An 18,830-nucleotide genomic window follows, 5' to 3' on the forward strand; every position below is an offset into this window, starting at 1 on the left:
AATACCACAGCACCAGGGAAGCCAGGAAACAGCTGGAGGCGTGCACTGCAGGACACGGGGCATAGAGACAGCCTCTTAGCCCTAAGAGACGGGCCAATCCACACAGAGAGTGCCATTCTCAGGCCCCTCCATTGGCTGATTGACTGGAGATGGGTTAAGAGGGGTCTAGCCCACCTCGGTCAGATCTTCTCCTGTTGTGCCCCCCCCCCCGCAACCCCACACCCCCAGGATCCCTCAGAGCAGTGCACTGTCACTGCACCAGCCCCGATCGTCATGGTGATGTGCTGTGTGCGGCGTCGTGGCAACCAGAGGGCAGCAATCAAAAGTCGAAATGGCCCGAGTAGTAGTCATGAAAACTGTGGCTTTTAATGTAAACACTACATTCGATTGGTTTTCAGCACAAACATCCCACACGAAAGAACAACCATTCACTAAAGAGGGGGAAAAAGCATCACAAAAATGCATTCACTGGAAGAAAGAAAAACCCAAAGGAGAGGGCGAACAGAAAGCCTAACGGGAATATGTCATAATACACAGTATTCTTTATTTTAGAGCAAAAAGGCTAAGAGGGAGGAGAGAGACATCTTTCCAAATCTACGGGTGAGTGAGAGCTGTGCTTTTCTATGCAGACCTGGAAGGTGTTCGAGTACAATTTCCAAAACTAAGAGAAAGCGCATGAACTGTACAGCCGCGTAGCACACCTGTGCCTGCACACCTGGCAGTGTGAGCACAGGACATGCTCCAAAGTGTGTTTTTTCCCCAAAATATTCCAGGCTAAGTAAAGACACTGTAATGCAGGGTGAACAGGCAAAATAATGGGTACAGTTCAAAAACATCCACATGGATAAAGTCAGTAAGAACGGTGGAGAGTGACTCGAGGAAACCCCTGCAAAACTTTTAAAAAAGGGGAGAGAAAAAAAATGTTCTTTAGCTACAAAGCACAAGAAATATACTTTAATAATATTATCATTATCATCATCATCACCGTTATTATAATTATCATCAATCTTTTTTGTTTCTTTTTTTTCATTTCTACTTGTAAAGATTCTAGAACCAGATCTACAGCGTTCTACTGAAACACACATCCCAGTGACCGTTGTTTTCAAAACATGACATTACTGGTCAGGATGGCCGTCAATCAATCCCCCCTCCCGCCCCCATCCCCACGTGATCTTTCTCTTTTTTATCGGTTATATTTTGTATTGTTTTGATTTTTTTGTTTTTTTTTTGTAATTTTGTGTTTTTTTCCATTTTTTTGTGGATTTTTTTCATCATGTTTTCTATTTGAAGTACTTCTTTATTTATTTGTTGTTGCTTTATACAAAGGCCGAAGGGTCATGCTGTCTGTGGCAGAATCAGCCGTGGGAGACACCACACCCCAGCCTGTACAGGAAACTAACCAAAACAGAGGGAGGCTGGGAGGTAGGGCGTGTGGGGTGTGGGGTGGGCCTGAGGACAAATAAATTAATTAATAAATTAACCAATGATAATAAAAAAGTAGAAGTTCCTTATATGATAATATTCATAGGTTCTCGTTACAGCAACCTAGTGTTTCTAGTACTATTTCCAAACCCACCATTTTCAGAAGGTTGGCACTGATATGACACTTTTCTGAAATTTCATTGGCTGAGAGGCCTTGAGTTGGTCTACAGAGCTGTGGCCCGCCCCCAAATGCACGGGGCCAATGGCAAGCCTGCCCCAGTGACAGGACAGGACCCTGGGAAGGGTTTTGATCCATAAGTGAAGACAGAACAAGCTGATATGGTGCAATCCTGTGTGTGTCCTTAAAAAACAACACTTTTTTGTTGCCTTTTTTTCCTAAAAGATCAAACAGCTGAACAGAACTAACAGGATTACCCTGAAAACCCAAAACAACAGGAACTCCATTAAACCCCAGTCCCAAAACTGAAATCGCCACCGTAGTGTTTACAACGAGTATCACTGCCAAAGCCAGTACAGTTGTTATTATTGTTATTGTCATCATTACATCATTATTATTCTCAGGCAAACGTGTCCAGGTTAACACCCTTGTTGATATTCATACAATAAATATACATACAATTAACAAGTAAACATTAAAAAAATCAATAAAAGAAAGACACATTTTCTTTATGTAAAACAAAAAAGGGTTGTTTTTGTTAAAACAAGAAGACACAGTGAGAGGGGGCGAAAAAACAGAACAGAACAGAAAGTCCTAGAGTCCTACGGCCATAAGGGCTGGCTTTCTATAAGAAATCAGTTCTGTTGGCAGCTCTTTGACACAAACTAAAAAGATTTTTTATATATATATTTATATATATGTATGCCTTTTTTAAAATTATCATTATTATTTACCAACTTGCATTTTCAATAATAATCATTACCAAACGGGTTGCGAGGGGGGCGGGGCCGGTTAGTACAAGCCGCAGCCCCTCAGGTTGTTGGCGATGATGATGTCAGTGACGGCGTCGAACACCACCTGGATGTTGCCCGTGTCCGTGGCACAGGTCATGTGACAGTAGATCTCTTTGTTGGGCGAGCGGTTCTTACTCTCGAACTGTGCTTGGATGTAAGCTGCCGCATCTTCGTAAGTGTTAGGACCTGGAGGCAGAGATGGACAGAGGTAGAGAGGGAGAGCGAGAGCGGGGAGATGTAGACCCATTACAATGCTGGCAGTTGCCATTTCTATTTGGTAGCATCCCCCCCCCCCCTCCCAATTTCCAGACCCCTGAACAGAGCTAGGACTCTCTGTACTTCACCCTTTCTGAACTGACACCAGGGCATCAGCATGCTGGCCCTGGGGGATCAAATTGCTGCTTTTTGTTACAATTACAGACAGCTTGTTAATGTCCAATCAGCTCTCAGACCTGAGGTCCGGGTTCATTTACACCTGACGCTGACGCCTGAGGGCTAAAGATGGCCACCCCAGCCCCACCGGCCTGGTGTGGCTCCAGGTCTCGCTGGTGACACAGAGTGAGCCCGTCTGGGCCCGCAGACTCTCCCCAGCTCTGAGCCGGTTCTGCCAGACCGTCCTACAGCAGCTCGGCCTGCACAGAAACTATTTTTTTGCTCCCCCAGGTCTCCACGTCCCTGAGACAGAGCACTAACCCGTCTCCTTCCCACACACTGCCGTTCAGAGCAGCACAGCACTCCGAAACCCACCTGGTGACCTGTGGTGGACATATGGCTGCCCCTGAGCATGCCGGGTAACTTCGCTTAGCATTGTGTCACCTCGATCTGTGTTTTCCTGGCCAGAATTCTCAGGTCACCCTCACACTCACACAGTCACACACACACACTCTCTCTCTCACACACACACACAGGCCCCTGTTGTCTCTGGCTGGGCAGAGGGAGAGGAGCCTGTCCTTTCTCTGTTTGCTCAGGTGTATGTCTGTGTGTTTATTCTGTTGGAGGCCATGGGTGACCACCTCACCTCGTCTGGGCACTCAAGGAAAAGAAGTGAGCGACAGACAGAGTGTGTGAGAGAGTGAGTGAAAAAGTGCAGGTGTGTATCTGTATCTGTGTGTATTTCTCTGTGTATATGCATGTTAGTGTGTGTGTGTGTGTGCGTGCGAGCGTGCGAGCATGTGTGTGTGTGTGCGTGTGTGTGGCGCCTGTAGTTGGTGATGATTTGCATTCGGTAGAGAGACAGAAAGCTGCTGTGAGGAAGCAGAGACATGCACCCTCTCTGTCCCACCACTGTTCTCTCCCCCACTCCTCTCGTTAATGCACCATTCCATTCTCAATGCAGACAGCCAGTTAGGGATGGTGACAGTACATGCCGGGGCAAACAGCACACCCAGTGCTGTTAAGGGAGCGTCTTCCAGACACGTGGTCAGGTCTTACCTGTGTACTCGGGGAAACAGATGCTCAGGGCAGACTCTCCCAGACACGTGGTCAGGTCTTACCTGTGTACTCGGGGAAACAGATGCTCAGGGCAGACTTCTTGATCTTTTCAGCAAACAGGTCTTTCTTGTTGAGGAAGAGAATGATGGAAGTGTCAATGAAGAATTTGTTGTTACAGATGGAATCGAAGAGCATGAGAGACTCATGCATGCGATTCTGCAGAGGAGAAAGACAGAGACGCCAGGAGAGAGAGGAAGAGAGGGAGAGAGACAGACAGAGAGGGGAAAGGTTAGCTTCAGGAAGATAAAAATATAGCAGGAATGGTTACATCCAAGTGAAGGACCCAGACTGTTCCCACACCAGCATTAGTCAGGCAGACACCAGTCAGAACAGAGACAGGAGAGTGGACACACAGGGCAATGGTGGCAAAGCGAGGTTTCTCTAACTGAAACATGGACAGCGTCTTCAGACCGACAGCACAGCACCTCTCCCCCATGTGTCTCAGACTTTGGCAGCACTCATGAGGGAAAAGCAGTCTGGCTCTAGTATTTGGCTCAAAGGTAAATTTCTACAGCTGCTGTGGTCCCTGATCTGTTCTGGGTTCAGCTGAAGCGGTCATGTTCTGTAAAATGAGGGCACCATAGGCTTTGCATTTGGCAGCTTGATGTCCAGCTTCCGCACAAATTCAGCAACTAAGGGAAGAAACTATTTTCTGTTTGAGAATTTAGACCTCAGTTTACCGAGCTATCAGACAGACAGGTAGACACATCCACCAATAACATCTGACAGATTCAGTGCCCACTGGGTGGTGCACTCATGTGACCAAGCTGAGCCAATCAAAATGCTTTGCACACCATGGCAACACACTTTTATTGGCCCAAACGGGTGAGGCTGTCGGCAGAACACGATAGCTCTGGCACCGAAACTTCGCTTGTCCATCACTGAGAGTCCCGGCGGCCAGCGGCCGCGTTCATTTTAGTTCCATGATGACGGAGTGGATGCCCCGCGAGCAGCACACAGGAAAACAAAACCGAGTCTGAAAACAAACAGAGCGTCACAGGGCTGAGCCCTGTGGGAGTCGGCCTGCAACATGTCACTGACAGGGCCGACTCTGACACAGGCCCAGAATAAATGGTGGATGTGTGTGTATTGGGGGGGTGTAATTTCTCTCTGTAGTAGGAGCTTATATCCTGACAGACAGACAGTGAGAGAGAAAGAGAGAGAGAGAAAGAGAGGAGCCAGACCATCAGCACGGATTCAACGCTCCCACACAAACTCCCACCAGCACCATCCCATCTGTGAGACGCGTACCACAACGGGAATTATACACACTAAAGATGATGCTATGTCATACATCACACGCTCTCTCTCTCACGTACGCACGCACGCACTCACAACACACGCGCACGCTCCACTGAAAGATGAGCCTTACTGAAGGCAGCACACAGAGAGAGCGAGAGACTGTTTCATCTTAAGAGACATGACTGCAGAATAATCAAACTGACAAAGATGATGGCATGTTGAACACACACACACATCACACAACTGGACACACCAAGAGAGCATGTGACCCCCCACCTTACAGATACAGAGCAGGAGAGAAAAAACAAGACAGTGGAAAGACTGGGGCGGGGGGTGGGGGGGGGACAAGACAAGCATCCAACAAAATAAGACAACAGGCGCAAGCATTGAAGTGGCACTTTATTCATGTCCTTCTAATAAATACGTAACCACCAGTCAATAAATAATTACAGCAGTCAGAGAAACGTGTTAACAGACTGACTGACACTTTGGCCCAAAAACAGGAGGAAGGCATTGTCAGAAACAGCAGATCTGGAGACAGCATGGGTGGGGCTGTGAGGATGATTGGGAAACCAAGGTGGGGGGTGGGGGGTAAAGCACAAATAAAAAACCACCCACAGGCCAACCAACGGCACTGAAGGAACAGAGATTTTTTTTTACTTCAAATTTACTTCAAATGTAAATGTAATTAACTAAAAAAGCTGAATAGGGTGAAACGGCGATGTACTGAAATGTGCTTCGTATTCCTCACCCTCACTAAAGTGTGACTTGGCCCTTTAGAGTTTATTAGGCACTAAAATAAGATAATCTGAAATTAAACTGTGTGTGTCATCACACACACCTGTGTTGAAAATGGATCTAAAACAATTTCTTGCACATTCTTCCTCCTTAAATCTTTCCACACTCACAACTGGCTCAAATACGATGCATTTCACACCTGTCAAAAGCATGTATCAGATCCCAGCTGGACACAGGCGCAGACTGACTCAGAGCCACAGAAACAGCACGGACCACAGCCGGATCCAACGAACTGCTTGCAGGCATAACATCGTTCCTCTGCAAACCAAGCCAAACGATTGAGCACCCTCTTCCAGCCACCATTTTCTATAGGCCTCAGTTTGATTGATTTTACAGCCTTTATTTTATTCAGATTTCTAACTAAAATTATTACACTCAAATAGAGCCTCCATGTTTGTGCTGTTCCCGGTGAGAAGGGGATGCTGGGTAGACACTGGTGCACTCTCACTGCACCCTGTATCGAGCCTGAGAGCTGTGTCACTGGGTAGCATCTCAGAGCCCACGCCCATCAGTCTCATCTGTGACACGCGTCACGGAGCCACTCCATACAATACGGAGGACTGAGAACAAATCACATGCATGACTGTGAAACTATTTTGGCTAACAAGGAAGAGAGGAATTGTCTCCACAGAGCTGAGAAGTTCATGATGTTTTTTCTTAAGCAGAGGTTGGGTTCACGAGAAGCTGGACAGGAGCGTTGCTGCTTCCTTCCTTTATTTTAATTGAAGGAATGACCCCGACTGAGGCATCTAAAATGCACATGCAATTTTATGCAGACTAAATTTCAGTTTTATGTAAAACTCGGCGCGGTAGTTCTGCAGAGCTTTGGCACGACGCGAGAAGCCTTTAGCTTTAACGCACTTTGACTTGTTGCGGAACTCGAGCCTCAAGGTTGCCTGGTGACTCAGTCACGCGCCATGCGGTTGGCTCCTGTCAAGGAGGTGAGAGCGGTTGTCATGGAAACATCTGTTCCGCCCCCGCGCCGGGAGGACGCGGGTTCGTGAGTTATTTGGAGACGGTGCGGTAGCGGGAGAGCGCGGGATGACACCGTGACATTTCTTCAGTTCATCCCAATGGGGCTCTGTAACGCAGAAATAAAGCACTGTAATTAACCGGCGGATAAACGGCCTACCTGTCCTCTCTGACCTCCACAGCGCTCAAAAGCAACACAGCACTACAGGTATGCCACCAGACATCTTTTCATCCACAGGAACACCGCTGGGAAAACGCCAATGGGCTTCCAAAAGCTCTTGCTTACATCCTGGCACTGTGAGCGATAATCTTAATATGTGATGATAATCTGAACTGAACTCGCAAAGGCAGCAGAACGGCACAGTTTAGGAGTACTGTGTAGCAAGCAGGTAAACTCATGGCAGAGGAAAAGACTCAAACCCTAACCCTATTCAACCTGTGATGACATCTCTTCCAACTGTGAGAATTACTGATGGCACCGTGAGCAAAACCAAAGCACAATCACACTGACGGTTTTCGACAGTACGATCCCTCGCCAGACTGCTACACTACTCTCTCTAAGTACATTACATATCCAGCACACTCACCAAACACAGGAAACACAAAAAACTACAAAAAAACAACATAAAAAATCTCAGGAATTAATTTTTTCAGAGTTGTGCACACACTACGGACTTTACAGGCACAGTGTTGTCATTTATATATTTTTATCTTTTCATATTTTATATCTCTTTCTAACACAAAACTTTAGACCTTCTCAGTATTTTCAGCCAAGTGTAACACTTCAGAAATACCATTAGGAATACAGCCTTTCCTTTAACATTAATAAACAGAACAACTGTCCACAGGATTTGTGTGAAACACACTGTAATTATTTGTGCTATCTGTAGTCCAGCTAACACAAATTTTCCCCAACATGATCACAGTGTAACTGCAGCGGTACCTCAGGTTATCACTTTCAACTGCTGGAAATCTATACTTCTCACGTTTTGCAGAATATATTGTTTTATTGAATTCTGCCGAGGAGATAAACAGTGTGCATTTCTGTTGTTACCGTTTAGCAGCAGCGGCAGGGGTCTGTGTCAGGATATGAAGCGTTCTCGATTCTCGGCACTGGTCATGATTTTTGGCACCGTTTTTAAAACCCCATCCACTGCTACTCTTAAACGTCAGTTGGACAGAGGATGTTTTAACAGAGTTCAAAGCTGAAATGCTGAAATACTAATAAACCTGATTCTGCTCCCGTTTCATTTATGGTTTCAGACTCTTTCATCTCTGCTGTTTCTTTTTGCAGTTTTCTTTGGCAAACTGTTATTATCATCATCCTTTTGGGAAGCTGGCTGCTGGTGTTCGGGGGCAGCAGGTATGGAGAGTTAATAATGACCCTATCATGCGGAAATACTCTCCTCCTACACCACACACTCTCTTACAGGTGCCTGAGAAGCAGTGGCCTCTCAGGGAAGACAGAGGAAAAAGCTGAACTCTACCTGCACTGTTTTTAAAAACATTTCTGCGCATTCTATCACATTGCGGGACAACAGCACATGATCACAGTGTTTGGAGGTACACCTCATGGCATGAGGACCGTCGGTAAATTTGGTGGGAGGGGTTTGCATGAGACTATCAGAGGCAAAGATGATGATGGTGATGATGATGATGATGTGTATGGGAAAAGAAGGAGAGAGAGGGAGAGTGTGAGAGGGAAAGGGGGGGCACTGTAGTTGATGATGATGATGACGATGATGACGATGATGATGATGATGCTGAAGCTGTCCTCTGTGGCCCGGTCAGTACAGGCCGCAACCCCGCAGGTTGTTGGCTATAATGACATCGGTGACGGCGTCGAAGACGAACTGGATGTTCTTGGTGTCAGTGGCGCAGGTGATGTGAGCATACACCTCCTTATGGTTGGATTTGTTCTTGCTCTCGTACTGAGACTGGATGTAGGCCACTGTCTCCATGAAGGTGTCCGGGCCTGAGAGAGAGAGGGAGCAGGAGGAGGAGAGGACAAGAGAGGGAGAGGACAGGAGAGGAGAGGAAGAGGGGAGGACAGCAGGAGAAGGAGGTGGAGAGGAGGAGAGGAGAAGAATGGGGCAGGGGTGAAGGAGAGGAGAGCAGGAGGAAACAGGAGAAGGGGGAAGTAAAGAAAAGATGAGGACGGGAGAGAGAGAATGAAGTAAAGAGGGCAGAGGGCAGAGAGGATTGGGAAAAAAGAAGGAAAGAGGAAAGACAGTGAGGGAGGAGGAAAAAAGCAGAAAAGTAGAAGTGTAAAAGGGAGGGACACAGCAGATACCTTTAGGATCCACACACTCCCATTCAAACTCTAACACTCTTTCAAAGCTTTAAAGCCCATAATGCCCTGCTGGCCTTCATTTGCGTAACAGGGGTAAGAGAAAGCAGGACTATCTGACCTCAGTGTCTGGATGTACACCACAGAAGTATTAATTACAGAGGTTCAGAACCCACAAACTCCCAGCTGAGACACTGGCGGACATGCGATTTGAATAATGTATTTATATAACGTCTTTCATACATGTATAACTGCTTTATAGTGAAGGGGGCGTGACGCAACTGCAGCACCCACCAACACCCACCCCCTTTGCCCCAGAGCACTCACCACACACCTGCACAGGTGATCAGGGAGGGAATTATTTAGCCAATCAGAGTGCAGGCTCACTAGGGGGTTGAATTTAGACAGCCGGGACCCCTGGGAGCCCCTCACTCATCCACAGCGCACTGTGCTAGACCCTGCCCACCGGTCTGAGCCCCTCCCACCCCACAGACACCACTCACAGGTGATTTACCTGTGTACTCCGGAAAGCAAATCCTCAGGGGTGATTTTTTAATTTTCTCCTGGAAAATGTCCTTCTTGTTGAGAAATAAGATGATAGAGGTATCTGTGAACCATTTGTTGTTACAGATGCTGTCGAAGAGTTTCAAGGACTCATGCATGCGATTCTGTGGACAGAGAGAGCGATTTGTTACACACAAACACACACACACACACACACACATTCTCACCTGAACCAGGTTACCAATAAGAAAAAGGAGAAGAGGGATGAAAAACGGAGGAGAAGGGAAACGGTGCTTCTCTAAACTGTCTGAAACCGTGTGCACAGTAACGTTACTGCAACGTCACAAGCAACGCAGAAATAATGTTACGTGTTAGCTGTGTCTGCAGATCTACAGCAAGCTGTGTGTGACTGAGATGGCTTTGCAGCACACTCTAACAGGATCGAGATGAGGGGTCAAAGGTCATGCACCAAGATAGCAAACTACTGCTAAAAAATGCCTGTAAACTACTGCTAAGCCTGAATTGTACAAGCATGTAGCGTCGCATTAACCTTTGAGGAGGGGTGGGGATGGTTATCATGCATACAACCTATTCTCTAACATCAGAAATGACTACAGAATAGATGTACTGAGTGAAAATTAACCAAGGAGTGGGTTTCAGTTCCTTGAATTAATCCAGAGTTGGAAGCAGTCACTTCCTCTGACGTGCCTAAACCTTGCCTTGAGGCATCATAGCCAATCAGACACAGAACATGCAGCAACGGGGGCGGGACAGCCACAGAGATTCAGCCAATCATGTTCCAGACTGAGCACTCTCCTGCTACTGATTGAGTTTCACAGAGGACAGGTTATGTCACTGGTGAGTCAGCAGGGACCATGCGCTCAGATAAGGAAAGAAAGAGAGGAATTTGGCAGGAATTTGACAGGAACACAAGACCAATAAATACAATACTCAGAAATATGATCCATCCTAAAAAACCTGGATATATTTGGGGAGATAGAGCAAGAGGCAAGGTCAAGGCAAGATTCAGTTTCTACTAGAGCCAGACACACAGTCAGGATCACACACACACACACATATAGTCATGCACTCACGCAAACACACACACATGTGCGCTCACTCACACACGTGCACGCACACACACACACACGCACACACACACACACACGCACGCACGCATGCACGCACACACATGCACGCATGCACACACACACACACACACACACACACACACACACACACACAAGCGCACACACATACACACACACATACACACACACACACGCACGCACGCACACACACACACGCACGCACGCACACACATGCACGCATGCACACACACACACACACACACACACTCACACACATGCACGCACGCACACACACACACACACATGCGCACACACATACACACACACACGCACGCACGCACACACATGCACGCACACACACACACACACACTCACACACACACACTCACACACATGCACGCACGCACGCACACACACACACAGGCACACACAAGCTTGACACAACAAAAGGAGGTGCTGCTTCCAACTCTTCAGGTTGTGCTTTTCTTTTCTGAATGAGTTCATACCTGTCTGAGTGTTTTGACGGACAGGCCCTCTCAGGAGCCAGGCGGTTCTTTAGCGATTGGCGATTGGTTAGAGATGACAGGAGAGGTGCTGAGACGCTCGAGGAGGAGGGAGCTGCTCGGGGGTGGGGCGGGGCGGTGCGTGGCCCAGAAGGTGGGAGCCCCCTCCCCCAAACAGCAGAGACAGAGAACACAAAGGGGGGGGGGTCCAGTCCCCTCCCCCACGAGAGAGCGAGGAATCTTCAGTGCAAACAGCACAGATCAGCGCCCCTAAATCACACCCACTACAGTACCACTTCAGAGCTGAGCACTTATTGCAACACATACACAAATGCAAGGATGCTCACACACACTCGCGCGCACACACACACATAAACACACACACACTCACGGACTCCCTATTATGTAACATGCTTTGGCAACAATTCGGAAATGTACATCACACCAATAATGCAAATTTGAATTGAATTGAAAGAGAGGTGTGTGTGTGTGTGTGTGTGCATGTGTGTGAGAGAGAGAGAGAAGTGTGTGTGCGAGTGAGAGCAAGCGAGAGAAAGGTGTGTGTGCATGTGTGTGAGAGAGGTGTGTGTGCATGTGTGCTATTCATCTGTATGAGCTTTGAGTAGGAATTATTAAAATGCATGAGTGCTAAAGATACTGTCATCCTGACAGAAGGTCAAAATATTCAGAAGTGATACAAAGTGGAACTGAAAACCCGTGATGCTTTACGGAGGTTAATGTAACAGTACATCCCAAAACTGCAACTGGAACAAGTGGCATTTTAATTAAATCTGAAATCTTGGAGAGAACGGACAGAACCGCCGTCACCACAAACACACTGAACAACTGTGTGGGGCGAAGGAACGTTATCTTTCTCTGCAAACTGTGCACCGGCTTCTGTGTTCAGCTGACAAAACAGACACACAAGATAAAGTAATAACACTGAAGTCACATCTCACACACCCTTGCACAAAGATAAGGACTCTGCCTTCCAAGCCGGAGTTCTCTGGAGGAAGTAAGAAACTTACTGAGGTTAAGGGGGTCACACAGGGGTCAAAGGTCACAGAGATGCGCTGGTGACCTCTGACCCCTGTGTGAGAAGCAGGAAACAGTGACACAGGACACACTCTGCCGAGGATAAACACAGGAAAGAACAGTTTGATCAAAAAGGAAGATAGAGAGCGAACTTCCTGGACACCCATGCAGAGACCAGTGTCCAGGAGGGACTCGTTTACCAAAGACTGAATTTAATCAAGTGACCCAGCTGTGATCCTGTTTGTTCCAGTTTGGAACTTCATCTACCAAAGGTCAGACCAAAGCCATGAAAACAACCACTGTTTGTATCCTGTGATCCCAAAATGGTGTCATGCAAAGTTGGATATCGAGTTCTTCCCCAAAATTTCCAGCGGAAGGGCCCTCTGGCCTCTGAGTGATTGCTGTCACTCTGAGTGACTGAACCCCACACTAATGACAGTCACGCGCTGTAAAGCTCGTCCACTGTGGCAGACTGCAGGTCGTGACTCTGGAAGCTTCTGGAGAGCGAAACCCAGGTTTGATGCTCCTCACCAGCAGCTCCCAGAAGCCTCTGCACTCCTCCATCAATCAGAGCAGCAGACAGAAACAATGGATATATGCACAACTGTGTATGGCCACTACAGAGAGTGTGAGTACTGGTGAATGTGAACATGGGATAAACATCTGCATGTGTATTATGTGTGTGTGTGTGTGTGTGTGTGTGTGTGTATGTTTACACGTGAGTGTGTGTGTGTGTGTGTGTGTATGCATCCGTGCGTGTGCGTGTGGGTGTGTGTGTGTGTGTGTGTGTGTGTGTGTGTGTGTGTGTGTATGTTTACACGTGAGTGTGTGTGTGTGTGTGTGTATGCATCCGTGCGTGTGGGTGTGTGTGTGTGTGTGTGTGTGTGTGTATGTTTACACGTGAGTGTGTGTGTGTGTGTGTATGCATCCGTGCGTGTGGGTGTGTGTGTGTGTGTGTGTGTGTATGTTTACACGTGAGTGTGTGTGTGTGTATGCATCCGTGCGTGTGCGTGTGGGTGTGTGTACGGGGAGGGACTGACCGTGGTCTCGTCTTCGTGCAGCACCTGGTCATACCCGCTGAGGGCCACACAGAAGATGATGGCTGTCACATCCTCAAAGCAGTGGATCCACTTCTTCCTTTCTGACCTCTGACCTCCCACATCGAACAGCCTGGGGAGGAGGGGGGCGCAGTGTGGGTTACACAGGGCAACCTGCACATCACTCACAACAACAACCGCAACCGCGCAGCAACTGCGCTGTCCTGCAAGACCCGCCCCCAGCGCAATCATCACGCATTGGTTGCTGGCGCAGAGGGGGGGGTCTGACATGCCCTCTCTCCCCCCATCAGCGACACAGACAGAAACACATCTGCATGTGTCCCGATGTCCTGAGAGATATTAACCTTTAATGTCCTGAGATATTAACCTTTGCAGGGCAGATGGTTACAGTGACATGGCTTCTAGGTGTCACACTAGATTATCACACCATTGCCTCAACATTCTCCAGGTCCCTGTACGTGTGTGTCTTTCTGTTTCTATGTGATTGGTGTGTACTTTATGTATGTGCTATATGTGTGTGTAATTCTGTGTGTGTGTTTATATGTGCATGTATGCCGTGTGTGTGTGCATGCAGTGTGTGTGTATCATGTGCTATGTGTAGTGCATTCAGCCACCCCAGAGAGGCTCAGTCACTGATATGCCCTCACCAGCATGGGGAGGCTTGTGAGACAGCACCCTCTACTGGTGGGAGAGAGCAGTTATCCTACCGGTGAACTGCTCTCTCAACTAAATCCATTCTTCCAGCTGCCACACAGGGATGCCACAAAACTCAAACAGTTCAGTCAAACAGCACACAGGGTGAAAGGCATGATCGGGAGCGGGCCCAGAGAGCTGAGGCGGGTTCTGACCCAGTCCGGTTCACCTCCAGCTCATCGCACCAGTGCAGGGACGACTGCAGAGTCAAACAGGAAGGGGGAAGGTTTTTGGAGAGACGCCTGCCGCAGAGAGTGTAGAACGTGCACACGAGACAGGGCTTTATACACGCTTTTAACACCTTCTTTTCACCGTGTCTTTTTTGGTCCTGATCAGGTGAGTGAGTGAGAATCTGACGCTCTTTGTCTGAGTGAGGGGGGGGTGAAGCTGCGAGACTCTGAGACGCTTCCTTTTCATCGCAGTCTAAGAAGGAACGAGAATCATCCCTTCCTTCAGCCAGCTCATCGATACAGCACGCATCAGACATGCCACTAAACCATGCCTACCGTGCATACACGATACCGTATGATACATACACTCTCAGGAGTGCCTCAATCAGAGGGAAGATGCTGACTTAGTGATCATGACAAAGACTGCTGCTGTCAGTGTTTTTTGTGTTAAAGAGGGGGAAGTTTTATGTGCAACACGACACTGGTAAGCATTGCATCACTTCCTTTTGATCTGACAGCTAAGGTCACATGAACCAGACACACTGAGACGGCAGCTGGGGCCCAGGGCGGAGCTCACCTGAAGTGCAGGTTCTTAAAGGTGAAGTGGGTTTCTACGATCCCAGTGGTCTTCACTCGGGTTCTGAGAATGTCCTGCTCTGTGGGCTGATAGTCTGCAGCTCCGATCCGATCTAGGCTGTCCAGGTAGCTGCAGACAGAAGTAGCCGATACAGGGGGGTAATGACAAAAAAAGGGAGGGAGAGACAGAGAGAGAGAGAGGGAGAGGGAGTCAGAACTGGTTACCTTAAAGCTCTGCACAGTGATTGATGAAAGGACAGAACAGCCACAAATATCCCAAATGAACGGATCCATGTCAATGGGACATAAGTCTGAGCTGTCAAAGTCAAAGTTTATTTGTCACATACCATGGTACAATGTACAGTGCAGTGAAATGGTGTGTGAGGGGAACAGTTGCTTTGGCAGTGTGTGATCACTCAGTGCTATCTACAGAGAATCAGCCAATACACACATGTAAAAACAGACTCCAGACTGCTGCCCTGACCACTGCTTTACAACACAATCGTCTCTGCATCGTCTGCTGTGTGTTTTCAGTGTGATTTTTCTATAAATACGGGAGCCGCAGGGCAGCATTGAGGGGCTGCAGCTGTCCGCTCTGACAGGGAGGTAGAAGGCTCTGCGGGTCTGTGTGAGGGAGAGCTCCTCCCCAGGCTGGACCCTAACACCACATCACAGCTAACAGCCTCTTCACACACACCAGCTGATCAACACGTACACACACACATGCATGTATGCACAAACACACACACACAAACATGCATGTATGCACAAACACACACACACACACAAACATGCACAGACAAAACTGCATTCCCACCCAGACACACATAAATATATATACATACTTGTACAGAGAGACACACACACACAGACCTAAATGCATGCACACCCACACACTACACAATGCAAACAAACATGAACAGATACACACACACACACACACACACACACACACACACACACACGTGCGCGCACGCACACATGCAGAATACTAAAGTCACACTGTAAGTGTGTGTGTGCCTGTGCTGTGTCTGTTGGGTACCATGGTTTCACTCCCTGATCACACTGTTACAGCTCCAGGCTTTCAGTAGCAGCCTGTTAACATTCCAACACCAGCAGGGGGGTCAGAGGTCACGCTGCCGTCTCATAATGCATCACCTCACAGCTCCGTAATGGTGTTATTCATCAAGTCACACAGGCTGAGAAATTAAAGCTTCAAAGTGATTTTTTCACTGGGGGTTATGAGGAGTATGTGCCTGACTACATATCCGTCTAAATATACACAAATACAGGCCTGAGTCTCTCTGCAGTCCAGCCAGAATCCCACAGTTTGGGTGGATCTGAGCCAAAACTCAGAGCAGCTCATTAAACCGCGCGCGGGAACAGGGGGCTAAGGACACTGCTGCTACTCACAGCTCCTCTCAGCTGCCAACGAGAGGGGGGGGGGGGGGGGGGGGGGGGACGAGGAGAGAGAGAGAGAGAGAGAGAGAGAGGGAGAGGGAGAGGGAGAGGGAGAGAGAGAGAGAGAGAAGGAAAGAGAGAGAGAGAGAGAGAGGAGGAGGGAGAGGGGGGAGGGGGAGAGGAGGGGGGAGAGGGGGGAGAGGGGAAAGAGAAGCTCGTCTCTCGCCGCCTTGTCAGATAACAGTCCACTTGGCCGGACTCTCTCTCCTCTCTCTCTTCCCCCTTCTGTGCATTCAGGCTTCATCGCCTTGCGCTCTTATCCTCTTACCCTTCCCTCTCTCTCCGCAGAGCGTACTCCTCTCACGGCGTGCTGTTCAGGCCTGTGTGCTCATGGCTGATCTCTGGCTACACACAGCAGCAGAGACTGCAGTAAGGACCTTCAGTGCGCTGTGTCAGCTATCAACCGTGTGCAGGCCGTCACCGGCAGGCTAGCAGCGTTAGCACGTTAGCACAGCCTGCAGGAGAGAGGGGGCAGCAGCATGCGGCCCTGTGTTTCCACCAGAGCTGGTTTATTTGGCGTACCGCACCGCTGTGGAGCGCTGCGGGCAGGTACGCCTCCTCTTCACCTCCATCCCGTCCTACCAAAGAACCAACCTCCTTCTCCGCCTTCTCCCAGGCAGGGCAGAATGGGTGCCTGCCTTTCTCTTTACCTATTTACCTTTACCTATCTAACAGGTGACCGAGAACATTCTACATGGTACCTGTGTTGTCAGGCCAGGAAGAACACAAATGGAGAGAACTGCTCCTCCACCGGCTTCTCTCCATCCCTCTCTCCACCTCCATTTTGACAGCTTGTCCCGCTGTTCCTCTCTCTTCTCCTCTGTGTCCGTCCCCGCCTCTCTCCTTCGTGCTTGGTGGGTTGTTTATTGTTGAACAGACACTGCCAATACAAATTTCAGCCAGCTCTGTTTGAGGAGGCTTTGCATGTAAGCAGGTTTAGACTGAGAGCCACCTGCAGCCGGTTATTTCTCCTGTCCCTGGAAGCTTGTTTCGGTTCTCCTCACACGCGCACAGGCTGCATGCCATGCTGCCGTGTTAAAATGGCAGCTGTGCAGTACAGTGAGCAGCTAAAGCAGAGTGGAGCTGGTGATCTCACAGTGCAGGACCTGCTAACGCAGAGGAATGCACAAACGTCCAGGCCCAGCACACTGCAAGCTTATTGTTCTTTCTGTCTATTTTTGTGTTATTTTTTCCAGGAGCTGTTCTCCCACGCGCTGTCCGACGTGGACGGGACCTGGCATGGCCATCGGGTGTGTGATGTATATTCCGGGGTCAGCGCTCTGCCAAGCCTGATGTTTCAGTGCTTCAGCAAGTTCATAGGCCTCCGAAACCCAAAAGCAGAGGAAATTCCTGCCCACTGTGTAACTGAGGAGTGTCCGAGGGAGGAATGGATGCTCTGTCATTGTGTGCGGGTACCACACCCAGAAACATGCGGACATACTGTATTTTGGGAAGGCTGTGAGAGTGCTCATAGAGAGTGTGTTTCACCTGACTGCAGAGCGGGGTGTTGCTGCACTCGGAACTGAGCCCTGTGACAGTGGAGAGTGTGTGGAAGTGTGCGGTAGTGTGTCGAGGAGCTGTGCCGTGTATCTGTGGGAGCGCGCACATTATCAGCCCGCTGGATGGCCAGGAAGTGATAGAGAAACGGTCATCTCAGGCCACACAGGGTGTGTGTGTGTGTGTGTGTACATGCACGCATGAGTGTAAATGTGTGTTCATATGTGTATATGTGTGAATGTGCGTGTGTGTGTGAGTGTGTGTGTCGGGGGGGGGGGTATGGTGGCGGAAACACCACATCCCATTCTCTCCACCTCCGATTCCACTTTGGGATGGGGCACTTTTATCACACTTTCCTCCTGGGCTCTGATCCAGCAACATCATCCCCCTCTTCCCTCACATCCTGCCCCCCAGGATGGGAGCGACCGCGGGGGGGGGGGGGGGCACTGACGCTGAGATTTGGCACTGCCCCAGGGGACAAGAGGCTTCTGTTGCTTGCTGGGCCTCCTTTAAGGGGCTACTGCTGGGTGGTGGGGCCCAGTCAGTGATAGAACTGCTCTGTGGTGGGGCCCAGTCAGTCCTGGAACTGCTCCGTGGTGGGGCCCAGTCAGTCCTGGAACTGCTCTGCGGTGGGGCCCAGTCAGTGTTGGAACTGCTCCGTGGTGGGGCCCAGTCAGTCCTGGAACTGCTCTGCGGTGGGGCCCAGTCAGTGTTGGAACTACTCTGCACTGAGGCCCAGTCAGTCCTGGAACTGCTCCGTGGTGGGGCCCAGTCAGTCCTGGAACTGCTCTGCGGTGGGGCCCAGTCAGTGTTGGAACTGCTCTGCACTGAGGCCCAGTCAGTGGTGGAGTTGCTCTGACAGCAACTCTGTGTGTGTGTCAGTGAGTGTGAATCCAGTTGCACCGTGGGGAGGTAAAAGTCCAGGCTCCACCGTGGGGCCTTCAGTACTGCTGGCTGCATTGTGGTGTGGTGGCCAGCGTGCTGCTCTTGTGTCCACAGGTTTGTGGGTCAGAGTTCTGAGATGGACACTGCTGCTTCACCTGGGTCGACCCATT

General features: G+C 49.2%; 1 protein-coding gene across 2 annotated transcripts in view; it reads right to left on the reverse strand.

Annotated features, from left to right (window-relative positions):
- Positions 1–2,168: 2,168 nt before the first annotated feature.
- gnao1a (guanine nucleotide binding protein (G protein), alpha activating activity polypeptide O, a) overlaps positions 2,169–18,830 on the reverse strand; it is an 83,226-nt gene continuing 66,564 nt past the window's right edge. The window contains exons 5-8 of one of the 2 annotated variants that reach the window (XM_036543339.1): positions 14,819–14,947; positions 13,361–13,490; positions 3,888–4,041; positions 2,169–2,580 (exon numbers count right to left, since the gene is read on the reverse strand). In XM_036543339.1, the coding sequence (XP_036399232.1) occupies positions 2,393–2,580; positions 3,888–4,041; positions 13,361–13,490; positions 14,819–14,947 (601 nt within the window). In that variant the 3' untranslated portion in view covers positions 2,169–2,392. Of the gene's footprint in view, positions 2,581–3,887; positions 4,042–8,632; positions 8,873–9,701; positions 9,856–13,360; positions 13,491–14,818; positions 14,948–18,830 lie in introns of those variants that run through there. The other variant, XM_036543340.1, reaches the window with a different exon arrangement.

This window comes from Megalops cyprinoides, chromosome 13, assembly GCF_013368585.1.
Source record: "Megalops cyprinoides isolate fMegCyp1 chromosome 13, fMegCyp1.pri, whole genome shotgun sequence".
Classification (NCBI taxonomy): domain Eukaryota; kingdom Metazoa; phylum Chordata; class Actinopteri; order Elopiformes; family Megalopidae; genus Megalops; species Megalops cyprinoides.